Source organism: Microtus ochrogaster, unplaced genomic scaffold (genome assembly GCF_000317375.1).
Source record: "Microtus ochrogaster isolate Prairie Vole_2 unplaced genomic scaffold, MicOch1.0 UNK48, whole genome shotgun sequence".
Classification (NCBI taxonomy): domain Eukaryota; kingdom Metazoa; phylum Chordata; class Mammalia; order Rodentia; family Cricetidae; genus Microtus; species Microtus ochrogaster.
Window position 1 is genome coordinate 1,766,332 of NW_004949146.1, and position 17,923 is coordinate 1,784,254.

The 17,923-nt window shown below is 41.2% G+C and overlaps 1 protein-coding gene across 6 annotated transcripts in view; it reads left to right on the plus strand.

The window, feature by feature from the left end:
- Window positions 1-17,242, plus strand: part of Tlk2 (tousled like kinase 2) — a 102,537-nt gene extending 85,295 nt beyond the window's left edge. For all 6 annotated transcript variants that reach the window (XM_013354572.2, XM_005369413.1, XM_026777182.1 and 3 more), the window contains 6 exons: window positions 907-996; window positions 4,043-4,212; window positions 5,343-5,481; window positions 11,255-11,366; window positions 14,219-14,326; window positions 16,161-17,242. In XM_013354572.2, the coding sequence (XP_013210026.1) occupies window positions 907-996; window positions 4,043-4,212; window positions 5,343-5,481; window positions 11,255-11,366; window positions 14,219-14,326; window positions 16,161-16,334 (793 nt within the window). In that variant the 3' untranslated portion in view covers window positions 16,335-17,242. The remainder of the gene's footprint in view (window positions 1-906; window positions 997-4,042; window positions 4,213-5,342; window positions 5,482-11,254; window positions 11,367-14,218; window positions 14,327-16,160) is intronic.
- The last annotated feature ends 681 nt before the right edge of the window (window positions 17,243-17,923 follow it).

The following is a 17,923-nucleotide window of genomic DNA, read 5'->3' on the forward strand; positions in this document are numbered from 1 at the left end:
AATCCTTACTATAAAAAATGTTGAAACAAGGCGGATCTCTGTGAGTTCGAGACCAGCCTGGTCTACAAGAGCTAGTTCCAGGACAGGCTCCAAAACCACAGAGAAACCCTGTCTCAAGAAAAGCAAAAAAAAAAAAAAAAAAAAAATAACTGCTAGTTGATTTATCGTTTAACCCATTAATTCAAGTAGTTTACAAACTTAGTTTGACCTCAGGTTATCAACATGCAGGTAGAAAGTATCTTGTTTTGTTTTCCTTTATGTGTGCGTACGCGTGTGTGTGTGTGCATGCATGTCTGTGCACATGGGTGGTGTGCATATGACTGTGTGTGCATGTGGAGGCCTAAAGTTGATGTCAGTAATTGTCTTCCATCATTCTTCACCTTATGAGATAGGGTCTTAGTCACACCCAGAACTTGTGGTCTGACTAGTGTTCTTGCCAGCTTGCTTGAGAGATTCTGTGTATCCATCTTCTGAGGCTGGTGTACAGATGGGTATGTGGTACTGGAATTCATACTCTGGTCCTCATACTTGTAAAGCAGGCGGGCACTTTGGCAGTTAGCCATTTCCCCAGCCCCTGGAAGCATCACTTTGGAAGAGAGGGAAAGACTGTGATTTTTACTACTTGAAGATTAACATGAAAGACTTGTGGTTGCCACAGAAGGGTCTTGAAAGCGATCGGCATCCATTCATTTAAGAAATGTTGGAGCATCTACTATTTGCTCGGTGACTAGATAGAGAACATTAGAGAAAATAGAATGCACAAAAAGAGTAAGTAGGTGAGATGACGAGATGGATGTAAATGGAACAGACAGATGAACATGTCGAAATGGGAAATGGTAGAGAAATTAGGGTGAGTTCTAAAAAGCAGGCCGGTGCTTTCTTGTTACATTTCTCTTCTGTTTACAGGCATGCATGTAGGGAATACCGGATTCACAAAGAGCTGGATCATCCTAGAATAGTGAAGCTGTATGATTACTTTTCACTGGACACTGACTCGTAAGTCCTACACCATTTTTCCTTACCTTATTTTCTTGATGTATTAAGTACTCATGGAATAGAGCTTAAATCTGGACCTGGGAAATGTTTTCTAAGTGAACTAAATTTATTAATTTACAGTCAATAGGATATATCTTTTTTAAAGGCTTATTTATTTATGTATATGAATGTTCTAGCTACATGTATGCCTTTATGCCATAAGAGCACACCAGATCCCATTATAGATGGTTATAAGCTACCATGTGGTTGCTGGGAATTGAACTCAGGACCTCTGGAAGAGCAGTCAGTGCCCTTAGCCATGGAGCCACCTCTCCAGCCCCAATTTACAGTCAAATAATCATACATTATTCAGATTTGGGTCAGCCAGACATCTGTTTGGCTAAAGGACAAGGACCCTGTATGCTAGTAAACACTTTATAATTAGATTGATGGGGAAGGATATAAGGTTCATTTTCCATATCTATGTCATAAGTATTTCCACTATGTGCAATTTTAAGGTACCAACTTAAAATAGACTTTATTCTAATATATATACCATGTGATTCACCCATGTAAAGTACATAGTTGAGTGGGTTTTCATGTGTGTCATAGATATACATAGCCATTATCCAGGATCATTTTAGGACATTTTCATTCTCAGAAGAAAGCTGAACCTTTTTACTGTCACTTCTCCATTTTACTTTCCCTCTACTTAAGCAGTACTCTCTGTCACCTTTAGATGTCCTGTTCTAGACTCTTTATAATTGGAATCATGTATGTGGTGTTTGTGATTTATTAAGGTCCACACTTTTATATTTGTGTGTCAATAGTTCATCCCTTCTTATAGCCAGGTTACGTTCTGTTGTATGGATTTGTCACACTTTGTTTAGTCTTACAAATATTAGCTTCCAGCTTACAAAATTCCTGAAAATGTAGCAGTCAGTCTTTAGGCATTGGTGCTGACATGTCACTAGCAGGTCTAACACGTGTAAACTGTTGAAGAGAACTCTGCCCCACTATAAAGACTGATGAATCCCATGAGCCTTAAGTACAACAGTGTTTTGATACCCTAAAACAAAGATTAGTGTGATACATGTAAAGACAGCCCATGCTGCAGGTTGGAATGCAGGTTCCTGGGCATTTAAAAATTGGGATTTAGATTTTAGGATTGGGAGGGGTCTTAGTGCTCAGCCTTCTTGATGTGTAGACCAATTGTTGAGTATCAGAAAAATGAAATTACTTGTGAGAGACCTTTGGTACTCTTGATAATCCTGTATGTAATATACAGGTCAGTGCACTGCAGAGCCTTTGGACTTATTCAGGTTTACAGATATTTCAGCATTTGGAACCTTTTCAGACCCGCGTCAGGAGAAAGTAAGATAGCTTAGGTCCGACCTTCAGGTGTTCTCTCAGGCTCCCAAGGCAGTGTCCAGGAGTTTTGGTCTATTCACCCAGAAACTCTCAGACAGACAGCCCATGTGTAGAGATATATCCAGGAAATTCCATGTTTCCTGTGGAAACAATACTTGCTTGTCCTTTCTCCTACATGCTCAAACTTTCCCCTTCTCATTAAGGAGCCTTTTCGTACTGTATCCTTGTTGTGTCATAGGTAGAGCTCAGAACATAGTGTACTTAGATACCCGGGTGAGAGCTCTGGTCGAGTCTCCAGTCTGCTGTTACTATTTTGCTTTCAGTAGAGTCCTTGAATACTAACTAGATAAACTCTCCTATGAAGAATAAATACTAAAACTATTTTGAAAATAAATATAATGACTTGAATTATCTTCTGGTTTGAATTGTATACACATTTCAATGTGATAGTAATTTTCTACTACTCTTATTATGTTTTTCATATTATGTTTTTAGCTCAAACAAGTCAGATTGTTGTTTAGAACATCTTTTTAGAGTCATTTAGATGTATAAAGTTAGATTTTATTTCTAACTTGCTTGTGGGCCAAAGAATCAATCCACAAGAGTCCAACTCAGTTATCAGCATCTCAGTCAGAGAATGAACATTTCAGGTACATGCTCAGGCCAGGCATGGCCTTAATCCCAGCTGGTCTACAGTACTAGTTCCAGGACAGCTTGGGCTGTTACAGAGAGAAACCCTATCACCCCCCGACCCCAAAGCAACTACATGCTCAAGAGTGTCAGCATGCCTCACAGGTTTCATAAAAAACATAGTTTATTCATTTCTGAGATTCTGCAAATCTTTGTAGTCCATTGTAGTGCAGCTTGAAGTTCAGCCTATAGCTGCTCACCGTTTTCCTTCCTTCCTCTGCATCAGGGGGTCAGCTGTGTCAGTGGGTGGTCAAACACACAGTTCTGGTTCTCTTGTGACCTACATTCTCACGGTACCAACTTCCTAGGACCCTCTGGCTTTAGGGCGCCTCACCAGACAGTTTGGCTTTAGTATTGAAGTGGTTTTTATTACTGGTTAAGTCCTGACTGATAAACCTGACCTAGTTATTCATCTCTCAGGAATATTCAAGTAATACATCAGTTTGAACATTTTGGAAGATAGGTTCATTGCCTGTAGTGTCAACAGTGGTGTGTAATTTTAAATGGGTGTGTGTGTTGTGTTTTGGCATAAATGAAAGTAAAAGAACCCATACCATATAACAACACATTTGTGTAGTCTTGTGCCAGATACAGTATACAACCAATTCTTGAGATCTGGGCACTCAGGATTATATAAAACACTTGCAAGGACAGTTGTGTGATGACTGTTTAGTAATGAGTACATGGTATGGGTATGCAGTGGAGGGCCTGCTTCAAGGGGATGGCCAGCTCAAACATAGTTCTTATCAGTGTCCTTAATAGAGATAGGCCACAGTGAACTTTGGCACAGTTGATGCCAATATGGAGATTCCAGAGACTCGTCTGCAAGAGAGCAAGCACTTCTCTTCCTGTGAGCCTGCTGGCAGCTGTTGCTGGCTAGAAGAGTGTTAAGGAACATGGAGGAAAGGAGTGAGATGCTGGGATACCTGAGTCTTTGCTGGCAGTGGTTTAGATAGTTTAATCTGCTCCTTACTCCACTGGTAAATGCTGGTTTATGTGTCTTCAGGTTTTGTACAGTATTAGAATACTGTGAAGGAAACGATCTGGACTTCTACCTGAAACAGCACAAATTAATGTCGGAGAAAGAGGCCCGATCCATTATTATGCAGATTGTGAATGCTTTAAAGTACTTAAATGAAATAAAACCTCCCATCATACACTATGACCTCAAACCAGGTATGCCTCAATTTTAGGAGACATTATATTAATAGACTTGTAAGTGTATTGCGTCAAAGAATTTGACAGGAGCCAAGAAGGATGCCTGGGTAGGTGTGGGAAGAAAGGAGTCCTGGCCGCCCAGTGCTGGGTGTAGGTGGTGGGTGGGTGGGTTGGATTAAATTATCTGGAGAAACAATGCCTTTGTGTGCTGAACCAGGAAAACCCATGATGTCATTTAGAAACAGCTGTTTTTGCAAGTTCCGTTTTGTTTTCCCATTGCTCACGCTGTGAAGCAGTTCCTTTGTCTCAGGTCTCCCTGATATGAACACGTATGCCTCATTTCCTTAAGTTCCAGCAGTTTTCCATCTTTTTGAATTATCATTTAACTTTGTAGTCATCAGGAAAAAGCAAAGAGCTTTTTTGTCCCTTATTTTTTGTTATCTTCAGCTGGCGTTTTTTGTTGTTGTTGTTGGTGGTGGTGGTTTTGGTTATGTATGTCTCGTGTAAATGGCTGTCAAGCGGAATGTGAGTATTAAGAACCTAGTTCCTGTCGTCTCCTTGGGCAGGGCTGTGGAAGCCTTGTTCTTCTGGTAGCTGTGTACAAAAGCTCACCACTCACTGCTCTTTATGTTGTGTTCTGACATAATTGACATGTCCGGAAAATCATTTATAGTAAAGTGATTTTGTTTTAGAGATGGCTGCAATCACTGAAGTCACCACATTTTCCTGCCACAGGAGCAGGTGGCGCTGTGGCACCGTGTTTCGTTCCCAAGCATATTTTCTTTGTATCTCCTCCACCCCCTCCACCCGTACCTCCCTGACATTGCTAGTCTAAGCTTGCTAGCCCAAAGAGCACATAGACGTTCATGTGAAATTTTCCCACTTTTTTAACCAAACTGTATAAGTGATGATTTTACTTTGGCAAGTCATTTTTATTTCCAGTGCCCAGAGTGGGTTTTGGCATGTTAAACAGGCAATTCTTAGAAAATAGAAGTTTCTGGTAGACACTGAGGATTCTCCTTGTGTCCAGAGTTAGATTTACTTTATTCCGAACGTTTAGTGTTCACATGTTCCCTTCTTACGTGTCTTTTTTCTTAATAAAGAAGTCTATGTTTATTCATGAAGTTTTTTTTTTTTAATCTTTTTAGGTAATATCCTTTTAGTAAATGGTACAGCATGTGGAGAGATAAAGATTACAGATTTTGGTCTTTCCAAGATCATGGATGATGATAGCTACAATTCAGTGGATGGCATGGAACTAACGTCACAAGGTGCTGGTACTTATTGGTAGGTATCCAGGAGATCTGCCAAGTTGGCGGGTGGGTATGTGGTTCTATTGGATTGATTCCATGGTGATTAATCCTTAATCCTATGTAGTCTGCTAAAACCAAAATACCTTGTCTGTTTTAGCAGTTTGACTTTTTGTATTAATTTGTACTGTTTTCTTTCTGTTCTTAAACCCTTGAGAAAGCGCTGTGTATTCTGGCCTTTGGAGTTGTGTATGTCTTACCCAGTGCTGGCCGTACAAGCCAATAGAGACCGAGGTTGTTTACGTGTCTAAAAGAATGGCCCTGAATTCTTTAATTCAAGTTCAAGTAGAGCCCTTCCCCTGTGTTGATAAGATGAGGCATTTGTTTGTAGGATGAGCAACTGTCAAGTCAAGAATTAAGGAGTTGTGAAAATCAGGATGGGAACAAAAATAAAGTAAATCCATGGTATTCCATAAAATCTCCATTTGAAAAGTGAGCACAGTTGAACAGAATTGTATGCATGTCTATTAGCCATCTCATTCTGAGGTGCTTACACCATATTCTGCTTTAAGTGATTAACTTAAAGATGTCTCCATAGCACTACAGGAGAGGTAGGTAACATGCCGTTGTAGCCCAGCCTCAGAAGACCCTGAGTTTAGAATTTTGTCTAGGAACAGGGAACTCTATGAGGAAGCAGATGAAAGAGGCATGCCATTCAGACCATTCAGACCCTGTTCTCCTTAGCTGAGCCTGCTGTTAGGTGGGCAGTGGACTGCTTTCTGTTTGCTCCGTGTGCTTGTGGAAATGGTATCTATAGTCAAGAGTCAGTCCTTAAATTAAAACTTTGAAATTCTAGGTTTAAAATAGAAGTTATATTTATAGTGTTTACTCACTATAGTGGTTATTATGGAGTAGTCTCCCTGTCACTAAGCGACACAAAAATTATATACAGTTGGTAGTTTGGGGGAAGAGGTTTGTACCTCTATTATATGAGTTCTGTTGACAGAAGGTTCCCTGTTCTGGTAGTCATTCTCAAATTAACAACTCAGAATCTTAATACTAATTACTTAGGCTTGTTACTAACTAGCTCTTGCATTTTAAGTTAACCCATATTTGTTATTTATGTTCTGCCACATGACAGTACTTTTATTAGTATGACACATTCATCTCCTGCTCCTTCTATGTCTGGCTGGCGACTTCAGACTCTACCCTTCTTCCCAGAATTCTCCTAGTCTGACTCTCCTGCCCAGTCTCTCCTACCTAGCTATTGGCCTGTCAGCTTCTTAATTAAACCAATAGCAGCATAATTTGCACAGTGTACAGAAGGATTACTCCACAGGAAAGTTCATTGGAATTTTGAATTTTATGCTTGTAAGTTTGTTCTTTTAAAAAAAAATTGTTCTCAGTCTGTCTCACATACTCTTTTCCTCACGTTTAAATAGTTATTAAAAAATAATAAGCCGGGCGGTGGTGGCGCACGCCTTTAATCCCAGCACTTGGGAGGCAGGCAGCTATCTGTGAGTTCGAGACCAGCCTGGTCTACAAGAGCTAGTTCCAGGACAGGCTCAAAAACCACAGAGAAACCCTGTCTTGAAAAACAACAACAACAACAAAAAATAATAATAATAAAATGTGCACTGGGAGATAGAAGCAGATAGATCTCCATGAATATAAGATCAGCCTGGTTTACATAGTGAGCTTCAGGTTATCCAGGCTACAAAGACCCTGAGACCCTATCTCAAGAAAAAAGGAAAAAAAGAAAAAGAAAAAAAAAGAGGAAAACAAAACGATGATGATGATGTATTGTGTCATTGCTGTCTGGTACTATTTTTGCTAATCTGTAGAAATTCAGAAATTAAAGTTTCAATAAAAATCATATAATGTTTTCCCCCAAAGTAGCTTATTAGATGATGTAGAGAGCCACTACTTGACCATTGAAAATATGGTTACTTAATTGCTTAAGTGTTCTTTCTACTTTAGTTATATTTGAGTATTTTCTATAACGAAAAGTAAAATAAATGAGCTGGCTGTAGTGGCACACACATTTAATCCCAGCACTCAGGAGGCAGAGGTAAATGGTTTTTTCTATGAGTTTGTGGCCAGTTTGGTCTACATGATAGTTTCAGGATAGCCAGGGCTATGTAGAAAGACTCTGTCTCAAAAACAAAACAACGACAAAAACAAAAGTTTAATAACTAAGTAAATGAAAGATAGAGCGTTCTGAGATTATTAAATTTTATCAGTTTCTATAAAGGTTTTGTTTTATTTTGGGGTTGGGGGTTCTCTGTGTAATAGTCCTAGTTGTCCTGGAACTTGCTCTGTAGACCATGCTGGCCTCAAACTCAGAGATCTGCCTGCCTCAAGTGCTGGGATTAAAGGCGTGTGCCACCACTGCCCGGCTGCATAACTTTTTAAAGTGTGTACTGGTAATAATGGTGTCATAATCACCAGCCTCAATTTGTTATTTTTTTAGGATGATGACCCAGAGAGATAAAAGTAGCCTGGGGAGTAGGTTTAGAACATTTTAAATAAGGCATTGTGGGTTTTAGCTATTCCAGAATTCTGCATTAAAATACGTGAGCTGGGGGTTTTGAGAGATGGCTTAGTGGTTCAGACTGCTTTCGCTGCCAGCTTGAGGACCTGAGTTAGGATTCCAGTGATAGCCAGGTGTGGTGGCACATGCCTTTAATCCCAGCCCTTAAGGCAGAAGCGATGAGTTTGATGCCAGCCTGGTCTACATAGCCAGTTCTAGGTCAGACAAGGCTACACAGTGAGACCACATCGCCTCATGAGAAGTGCAGGACTGTGATAGTCAGTCGCCTGTCAGTATACAAGTGCGTGTCCCTGCATAGATAGGCTTGTGTCAACACCATACACAAATCCCAACACGTGCAAGATAAATGAGTAGGGCGTGGAGGTGCATTCCTTTCATTGCAACCTCCAGAAAGCTGAGGCAGGAGAATCCAAGGGCTGCCTGTGCTACAAAGTGAGACCCTGTCTCAAAACAAACAAAATCAAAAGCAAACGAGCTCACATTATGCTTTGAGCATCGTCTCTGAGCTCCATTTCTGCTGTATGAGGACTGGTGCTGTGATGAAAATGCAGCGTGCTTGTTGGCACCACTTGTTATCATAGCCTGTCTTCCTCAATCCTCCCAAAGCTCTTGGCAGGAAATGAGAATGTTTACTGTTGTATTATTTGTATGGAAAAACTAGTTTATTTCTTCATTTATGATGGAGAAACTGAATCTGAGTTGATTTACCAAGCATGTACTGTCAAGTTGAAGTATCTTTTACACTCTAATTTTTTTTTCAAGATAGGGTTTCTCTGTATACCCCGGGTGTCCTGTAGATCAGGCTGACTTCAAATTCAGAGAGATCTGCCTGCCTCTACTGGGTTTAAAGGCATGTGCCACCACTGCCTGGCTACATTCTTAAAAATCTTAACAAATTACCGCTCTGCCCGTTGAATGAGTTCACCATCCCTGTTCTTCCCTGCCACCTTTCAGGGTGTGGGGGAGAGAATACATTTCAGTGGTCATTTTTAGAATCAAAGTTATGTTTGTTATTTATGCAGAACCATATTTAAGTTGTTGTGTATTAAAGAACTGGCAACTGTGAAATCAAAGGTCCAGGAAAGTTTGAGTACTGCTTGGAAGAGCTGTTCTGAAATTTTTTTCCTTCTGTTTACATTTTATTTCCTTGCCCCTCTCTTCTTCCTTCATAGACTATTTTGTTTATTGCAATTTTTTAAGGTAGTTTGTTTGTTCTGTGTTTTTCTTTGGCACTGGCAATCCAACCCACAACCCCACAGCCACTGATCTACACCTTCAGCGTGTGTTGAGCTAAAGTATTCATTATGAAATAGTCTAGCTCTGGGTTCCAGATGTCTGCCATGTAAAAGACAAGCTTGACAGGGATGGTAGATGAATGAAAAGAATTTCAGTTTAGATTTTTATATCAGGACCACAGCAGGGACCACATAGAAGATTTTCCATAGGCTGGGCTTCACTGGCCCAGGTCTGCAGAAACTCATCTGTCACAGTGGCTCTCACCTGTGGTCGTGACCCTTTCCCAGGGTTGTTTAAGACCATCAGAAAACACAGATGTTTATGTTACAATTCATAACAGCAGCAAAATTATAATTATCAAGTAGCAACAAAATAATTTTATGGTTGAGGTCACCACAACATGAGGTATTAAAGGTTGCAGTGTTAAGAAGATTGAGAACCAGTGCTGTATTATCTTTAGAATTCTGCCTTCCAGCTGAGCTGTGGCTAGGATTCCAAGCATATTGATTTGGTTTCCTAAATGCTAAGAGGTTCTTACCTTCCACACCATACAATTTGTTGTAACCCACTGTCCCCTAGATTCTTCAGAGACCAGTGGTGGGGAGAGAAGGAATTTAGATAAGGGCCTTTATGTGGTTTTACTATACTAATTGTTAGTCTTTCAGCAAGCTATCTCGCCCTTAATATGGAAAAATAAAACATTTTCTGTTAACTTGGACTTTAATGTCTCTCTGGATTTTATATTGAATTATTTCTGGTAGAGATTTCCAAAAGAAGCTGCTCTCAGAGATCTCTAGGTCCTGAATGCACTTAGGACTTTAAAACAGATTCAATATTCAGCACCCCCAAAAAATTGATTTTAGGAAAGTCTAAGTATAGGGGGCTGGAGAGATGGCTCAGCAGTTCTTCCAGAGGTCCTGAGTTCAATTCCCAGCAACCACATGGTGGCTCACAACCATCTGTAATGAGGTCTGGTGCCCTCTTCTGGCCTTCAAGCATACACGCAGAAAAAATATAATAAATAAATAATGTTGAAAAGAAAAGTCTATGTTTGTGGGCTGAGTGGAGTGTATAGTTCAATGGTAGAACATTTCATTCCATGCATGAGACATTTGTGTGGTCCCCATTTCTAAAACACTACGACAACAAAGTGGTGAATGACACTTGGAGTCGGCACAAGCCTGATAAAGGAAACGGGGAGTGAGCTAAGTGAAACTAGAGAGGATATTTATGTCTCCATAAATGAGAAATAAGCCGGGCGGTGGTGGTGCAGGCCTTTAATCTCAGCACTCAGAAGGCAGAGGCAGGTGGATCTTTGTCAGTTTGAGGCCAGCCTGGTCTACAGAGCTAGTTCCAGGACAACCAGGGCTACACAGAGAAACCTTGTCTTGAAAAACAAAACAACAACAACAAAAATTGAGAAATAAAATACTTTAATGCCATATAAAGAACCTCCATAAGTTCAAGTGTCCTTTTGTTTACTTGTGTGTATATATAGATATATGTGTATATGTATATATTTAAGATTTAGTTATTATTTATACAGTGTTCTGTCTGCATGGATATCTGCAGGCCAAAAGAGGGCATCTCATCACAGATGATTGTAAGCTACCATGTGGTTGTTGGGAATTGAAAGCAGGACCTTTAGAAGAGCAGGCAGTGCTCTTAACTATGGAGTCATGTCTCCAGCCCCTACTTTCTAAGCTGATGGTTGAAACTGGAGTGTTTAATTTTTATATACACAGACAAATGTACATTTTTATGCAATCACACTTGTTTATTTTTTTGTTTTTTGGGTTTCTTTGAGAGACAAGGTCTCTTTCCTCAGCCCCAGCTGTTCTGGTAGTCACTACTCAGAGAGATCCATCTGTGCCTCTGCCTATGCTATAATTAAAGGTGTGCATCGCCATGCCTGCCTAAGTGTTATATTTTTAACAAGGTCCTTTATTTTGCTTTTTTGTGTATGGCTTGAGTTATATATTCATTTTCCTGAGTGTTTTTTATTTCTGTTTTCTCCTAGGTATTTACCACCAGAGTGTTTTGTGGTTGGGAAAGAGCCACCAAAGATCTCAAATAAAGTTGACGTCTGGTCAGTGGGTGTGATCTTCTACCAGTGTCTTTATGGGAGGAAGGTGAGGAGGAAGGCAGTGCAGCAGCCTGTGGCCATGTCCACCCCCTCAGTGTGGATTCTTCTTTGCAGTTAATCACTGGGATCCTGCAAGTACTGGTTTCAAGAAAAGGCAGGGTTCTCAGTAAATGCTTCTTGTATAACTAGAAATTCCAGGCTGGAGAGCATTTACTCAATTCTCCCAAGCCATCAGAGGCATGCATGTTGCTGTTATTAAAAATGAGACATTTTGACTCTGATATGTGTGTGAACTCAGGGTGGTTTGGTTTGTTTACTGGTTGATTTTTATTTTGAGAGGTTTTGCTTTATAGCCGTGGTTGGTCTGTATATAGTCCAGGCTGACCTCAGAGTCAAGGCAATCCCCCTGCCTCAGCCTTTTGAATGCTGAGATTATATCAATATTTGTCTGGAAATCATTTAATAATTGAACAATCTGCCCAAGATCCATTCTCAAAGTTCTAATAAGATCTGAAACTTGAAAAATTCCTAGATTTTATTTTTAACCACCTCATCAGATAAGCTGGTGTGAATAAAAATATACCATGCTCTTGTGTATGCTGTGAAGACTGGAAGTCCACCTCAGGTCTGTCCTTAGTACAGAAAATCTCTCATTGAACCCAACTCAGCTAGACAAGCTGGCCAGCAAAGTCACATTCTGCTGGCCCAGTTTATCCTGTGCTAGGAGTCCAGGTACATGCTGCTACAACTGGCTCTTTTGTGTGGGTGCTGGGGATCAGACTCGGATTCTTGTTTTTTATAGTAAGTACTTTATCCCTCTCCCCAGGCCCCCTATACTTTTTTTGTTTGTTGGTATTGTTTTGTTTTGTTTGTTTTGTTGAACTGGGTCTCACTTTATAGCCATGGCTAATCTGGAACTCTCTATGTTTAGATCAAGCTGGCCTCAAATTCACAGAGATTGTCCTATCTCTGCTTCCTGAGTGAGCACTGAGATTAAAGAAATGAATCACCATGTCTGGCAAAGATTAATTTTATTATTTATTTGTGTGTGTGTGTGTGTGTGTGTGTGTGTGTGTGTGTGTGTGTGTGTGTCACTGTCTGTCTGTCTGAGTACATGAGTGTGTTTGCCCGTGGATACTGGAAGAGGGTGTCAGATACTCTGCTAGTTTGCTTTCTATTGCTCTGATAAACAACATGACAAATAAACAACAAAAATAGCAACAACAGGAGGGGGTGTTTGGCTTATGTATCCGATCACAATCCACCACTGAAGAGAAGTCAGGGCAGGAATCATAGGGGAGTGCTGCTTACTGGTTTGCACTTCGTGGCTGGCTCAACTTGCTTGCTTATATCAGCCAGGACTACCTTCCCAGGGTGACATTGCCCACAGTGGGGTGGGCCCTTCCATGTCAATCTAGATTCAGGAAAACGCCCCACTGACTTCTCTACAGACAGTCTGATGGAGGCAGTTAAGGTTCCCAGATGACTCCAGCTTGTATTAAGTTGACACAGAACCAAGCAGCACAGAAACCTGACGCTAGATTTATGAGAGGTTGTGAGTTGATTGACAGGCATTGGGAGCCAAACTGGGGTTCTCCACAAGAGAAGATAGTTCTCTTAGCTGCTGAGCCATCTCCCTCTTTGTGTATATGCACACACACGTGCTGAGAAGGTGGTGTCAGAAAGTATCCCTTGGCCAAGTATGGTAATTCATACCTTTAATTCCAATATTTGGGAGTCTGAGGCAGGAAGATAAATGGGAGTTTTGTAGCTCCTGTGAACTCTTAATATTTTGATGAGATTTCCAGACCAAACTCTTAACACAGACAAGGCCTTCCTGTTTAACCTCTTGCTCTTTCTTTATCTGCCTCTCCAAAACAAGGAAACTATGCAGAACTAGTGGAGCATAGTTATTTTGTGCACTGTCTAAGTGTTGAGTTGTTGCTAATATTATAGGCATTATCGTAAGCTTGAACCTGTTTTTAAAAGTTTATCAGGAACTTGAAGCATAGTTAAAACCCCTAAGTGGTCTCAGCACTTTTTTTTTTTTTTTTTGGTTTTTCGAGACAGGGTTTCTCTGTGGTTTTGGAGCCTGTCCTGGAACTAGCTTTTGTAGACCAGGCTGGTCTCGAACTCACAGAGATCCGCCTGCCTCTGCCTCCCAAGTGTGGTCTCAGCACTTTTTTGTTTGTTTTGTTTGTTAGGTTTTGTTTCTTGAGGTGGGATCTTGTTATGTAGTCCAGACTGGCCTAGAGCTCACTCTGTAGCCTTCACAGGCTTTAAAGTCACAGTGATTCTCCTGTGTAAGCTTTCAGAGTGATGAGATTGTAGGAGTGAATCACCACTCCATCCCTCATACTGGGGGCGAGAGAAATTTTTAGCATTTTTTTTTAGATTTACTTTATTTACTTGAGTGTTTTTTCTGCTTGTATGTGTTCAGAAGAGGGCATTGGATCCCCTGAAGCTGGAGCTGCAGATATTTGTGAACCTCCATGTGGGTGCTGGGAACAAACCCCAGTCCTTTGCAAGAATAGCCAGTGTTCTCAGTTGCTGCACATCTCCAGCCTCCCTTGATTTATTTTTCAATCCGTTTTTAGTGCACCTCTTGGGTTGGCTGGCACATAGACAAGTGTAGTCACCTAAGATGTGACTCAGAGTTCAAGAGGCTGCTCATTTGTCTGCTGAATCTTTCTTTGCTGTGCTGTAAGGAAAGCTAGAGATAGGAGAAACTGCCTCTAGTTCCTGTTCTGCCTTGGCCTGGCCTTTAAGCTTTGGACCTTCCCCATTAAAGTCAAAGGTGAGAGTTAAAGGAGAGCATCCCCAGAGTGTGGAGACTTCTGTAGTGCTGAATTGTGTAACCAGAGGCCAACCTTTGTTTATTTTGTTTTTATTTTATAGCCTTTTGGCCATAATCAGTCCCAGCAAGATATTCTACAAGAAAATACTATTCTTAAAGCTACTGAAGTACAGTTCCCGCCAAAGCCAGTAGTCACACCTGAAGCAAAGGTAAGCTTGATTCATTGGCCAACGGAAATGGCTGGCTGCCAGTGTCGGTTCTTAGGGTGGTAGTAACTGAATTGTTAAATGTGAAATTCAGCCATTATTAGGCAGCAGAATGGGGACATATTACTATTCTTAAGAACAGTGAGTAGAAGAAGATTGCTTATAATCTGCCCACCTCATCCCCAGGTTCAGCAAAAGGAATTTTCACAAGCAGATTGTTGTAATTCACAATGGCTGTGTGAGACAGGACAGGGAAGGATAGGTAGATTCCAGTAGAGTTAGACCTGCAGATGTGTAATAGGAAGGATACCCAGTTTCATGCCTGTCTGGGAGGCTGGCCTGTCTGGGAGGCTAAGACTTAAATAGGAGAAATGAAGTAGGAGTACTAAGGTGGAAAGGTAACAGCTCCTCTCTGTTTTTTATGGCATGGTTAGGGTAGATCTCGATGATGAAATGCTATTTGATCAGTAGCTTGAACAATGTGTACGGCGGAGCCATGTGTAGATTTGAGGGAAGTGTGCTTTGCAGAGAAGGAAAGAGAATTGTAGAAGGGGGCAGAACCATCGTGAAATGGGGAGAGGCAGGAGGCCATGGTGTGATCATGGCAACTGTGTGGCCCAGTTTTAAGAGCCTGTTCCAGCAGTTCTGTAGAGACATCACATTTGTTTGATCATGTTACAGCCTACGAGAATCTGTTAAAACTCTAGGCTTGTGTATTTTACTAGGAAAAGCTCATTTTCAAAGCCAAGAGTTCTTTGTTCATTTCTGGGAATGTCTCTTAACTTCCAAATACTTCAATCAAGCTTCACCTGTGTCTTCGCTTTTGAAAAGCCAGAATTGCTCTTTTACTTTTATATTTTTTTAATTAAATATGGGGAAAAAATCACTTTTTATGTTTTAGATTTTTTTTTTGTAAATAAACCTACTGTTTTTTTTTTCTTTTCTTTTTTTTTTTTTTTAATCTATGATGAAGTCTAATTGCCAGGCCATTTACTTAATGGGTAAGCATTCTACCTCTGAGCTCTATCCAGATATAGATTTTACTTTTTAAAGCAGTTTTAGGTTCAGGTTTGTAACAAAATAGAGCATGAAGAACATAGTTTCCATATATGTTCTCTCCCTGCTCTATAACCTCTCCTGTCAACATGCCATCCTCAGGCTAGGGTGTGTCGTCATCTGTGAGGCTGCCACACATCATTATCAGCTTACTATGAATGCAGACTTGCGATAAATACGATGTTTTAGACTTTAAAACTGATTCATTGGGGCTAAGGATATAACTAAGTTGATAGAGTGCTTGCCTGGCATGCGCAAAGCCCTAGGTTCCATCCCTTGCACTGCATAAAGCACATGTAGTTGGGTACACATGTGTAATCCTACCACTCTGGATGTGGGGGCGAGAGGATCAGAAGTTCAGCGTCACCCTTAGCTACATACTGAATTTGAGACCATCATGGGATATAGGCTAAAACAAACAAGTTGATTTATTTAAACAAATTGCATTATAAAATTTGAATAAATTGATTTCTCTGATCTAAAAATAGGAAACCAGAAAAGACTTAAAAGTTTTTTGATAAGAGTCTTCTGACTGGGTGGGAAGGGAACTTCCATTTTGATAGTGTGGTTGAAATCAAATCATGTCTGTAATATTCAACAAACGCCAGTACTGGCATTAGCCCTTGGTCTTTTCTGCTCTGCCTGATGGATTTGGGAAGGCTATAAATCTTTTCTGAGGGGATGTTTGTTCTGTCTAGCAGTGGTATGGGTCTCTCAGGTGGTTCCTACTGGTGTACCAGGATTATCTCCTCAATCTTTTGTATGAAACTTCCTTTTATAGGCATTTATCCGGCGATGCTTGGCCTATCGAAAGGAGGACCGTATCGATGTCCAGCAGCTGGCCTGTGACCCCTACTTGTTGCCTCACATCCGAAAGTCAGTCTCTACAAGTAGCCCTGCTGGAGCTGCTATCGCATCAACCTCTGGGGCATCCAATAACAGTTCTTCAAATTGAGACCAACTCCAAGGCCACAAACTGTTGAGCACACAAAGTGGACACAAGGCATCAGCAGTGGGTTTGGAACATAGTGAATCCGAATGGATCTCATGAAACCTGTACCAGGTGCTTTTATTTCTTGCTTTTTTCCCATCCATAGAGCATGACAGCATCGATTCTCATTGAGGAGAAGCCTTGGGCAGCTCTGGCCAGGCCTCATAGGAGAAGGCCCTGCCCGAGGTTCCGGCGTCAACGGTCACTGTGTGTGGCTGCTCTGAGTGAGGAAAAATTAAAAAGAAAAAACTGGTTCCATGTACTGTGAACTTGAAAACATGCAGACTCAGGGGGTTCCCTGATGCAGTGCTTCAGATGAAGAATGTGGACTTGAAAACACAGACTGGGCTAGTCCAGTGTCTATATTTAAACTTGCTCTTTTCTTTAATAAAGTTTAGGTGACATCTCCTGAAAAGCTTGTAGCACAGAGGCTCAGCTGGGGATGGTGTTTGACTTCGGAGGAAAAAAGTTGCTATTGCCCATTAAAGGCACTAGAGTTAGTGTTCTATCCCTAAATAATTTCAATTTTTAAAAAACATGCAGCTTCCCTCGCCCCTTTTTTATTTTTGAAAGATTACATTTGGTCATAAAGTGAAACCCGTATTAGCAAGTACGTGGCAATGTTCATTCCAGTCAGATGCGGCTCCCTCCGTCTGGTCTCTCACTGGGGAGGGCTTCCCTCAACTCCCCAGGACAGATGAAGAGGGGCCTCTGAGATGCCGGGGCTTTGCCATCGACAAAGTGAGGGGAGAAGACTGCAGCTGGAGGCTCTCTAAGTTTTCGGATATTTCTTCAATTGAACACTTGACGGTTGTCCCTTTTAATTTATTTGAAGTGCTATTTTTTTAAATAAAGGTTCATCTGTCCATGCAGTCAGTCCTCCTGGATTCTCTGAGTAGACAGAAGGCCTGGGGGTGGGGGTGGGGGGGCGGCTCCTGGCCAGGCCTTGCTTGCTCACAGGGTGGGCTGCATTTCTTGTTGACCAGCCACGTGAGCGTTCCCCCCTTAGGTCTTTGGGGGAGAAAACAGCCTCTCCCAGACATTTGAATTCGGTGAATATGCGCTGGTATGCGTATCTCAGATGTATGATCTTCTAACTCACTTTGGTAGATTCATCTAGTGGAATTAAAAAAAAAAAACATCTCAAGGAATATAGGTATTTCAGGTATGAACTTTCTTCTGAAGCTTTTTTTTTCTTTCTGAGATGTGTGATCAGCTGAAGATGGAGCTGAAATGGGAGCCGTCTGGCCCCACTGTGCCCTTGGAACAACAGAGCACTCTGCAGGAGAGGGTTGGAGGCCAGGGCCTGCACATGTGGTAGCCAGCTTGGAATGTTACTGACATGTGGCAAGAGGGCCAGCCAGAAATACTTAAAGATGCAGAGTTCAGAGCGGGGGCGGGGAGTCAGGGAGGGCAGAGAGCTCTTAAGCAATTCATGACTCCAGTGCTCTGTACATGTGAAAGTGCACCGAGAACACATTTGCTAAGACCATGTGTGTTTTGTAGTCCTGCCCTACTTTCATTAGAATCAAGTGATCTTAGAGGAAGGCAGA